The 911-nt window shown below is 52.1% G+C and overlaps 1 protein-coding gene across 1 annotated transcript; it reads left to right on the forward strand.

The window, feature by feature from the left end:
• Window positions 1–455: 455 nt before the first annotated feature.
• On the forward strand, window positions 456–783 carry Pmar_PMAR022427 (hypothetical protein; the record flags this gene model as incomplete). Its single annotated transcript, XM_002777834.1, has 3 exons — window positions 456–533; window positions 580–654; window positions 710–783. Coding segments are annotated over 3 exons (227 nt in total), but the record flags the coding sequence as incomplete, so codon positions are not given.
• Between the last annotated feature and the right edge of the window lie 128 nt (window positions 784–911).

Below are 911 nucleotides of genomic sequence, written 5' to 3' on the forward strand. Positions count from 1 at the left end.
AGTGCATCACAAGAAAACAGGGGAGGTCGACGATGATGGTGATGATGGTGATAAAAAGGAAGGTGAGGAAGAGGAGGAGAAGGAGGAGGGCGAGGAGGAGACGGACAGTGAAAAGTCCAGCAGCTATGCGTCCTCGACTAAGAGCATACGAGTGGCGGAGCGACCGAAGATGCCCCGTTGGGCTCCTGGCTTTATGTAGGACAGGGATCACATCCACTAGGGGGACAGCTTTTCGTGTGTAGATTCAGCGACAAAGCTCGGCGGGGATATGTGCGGCCGACGTACGATATGTTACCGACGATATTCACAGGCCTCATCAGTGATGAAGAGCGGCGATTAAGGAAACTAGCTAAGGTCCGTGGAGGAGCGCTATCCTTACAGTGTGTGGCAAATCTGTCTCGGAAGACTCGATCCTCGTATGCATGGTGTTTGTATGATGTTCTCAGAAATATGGCATGAGCATTCTCGATGTAGAGAAGGTGAAGAAGGAGCTCGACAGCTACGATGCGGATAACTCGGGGACTATTGACAGGGTGAGAAACTGTCCAGGGAAGGGCCCTGACTGTATGCGTTGGGCAGGAGGAATTCAATACCTTCATTCGGAACGTATTTGGTGCTAAGGACAAGTATGATATCCCTGCGAGGAGGTTGGAGGTAGTCCCTTGGGGAGCTCAGACGATATGGATGCTGCGGCGGTTCTCACTCTTAGGAGTTCTGGAAGATGCTGGATACTGACCAGAAGGGGGAAGTGACGTTGGAGGAGTTCGTCGGATTCTTTTGGAAGTACTTCTGGACAAGAGGCGGCGATGTCCCGGGCGCTCAGCTTAGTCTTGTAAGCATGGCCCGGTCTGGTTTATTATATTCCCGTTCGTCTCAGCTCGACTGTATAGGAGAGTCCCGACGTGGTCAGA

This window comes from Perkinsus marinus (assembly GCF_000006405.1).
Source record: "Perkinsus marinus ATCC 50983 genomic scaffold scf_1104296951030, whole genome shotgun sequence".
NCBI classification, from domain to species: domain Eukaryota; phylum Perkinsozoa; order Perkinsida; family Perkinsidae; genus Perkinsus; species Perkinsus marinus.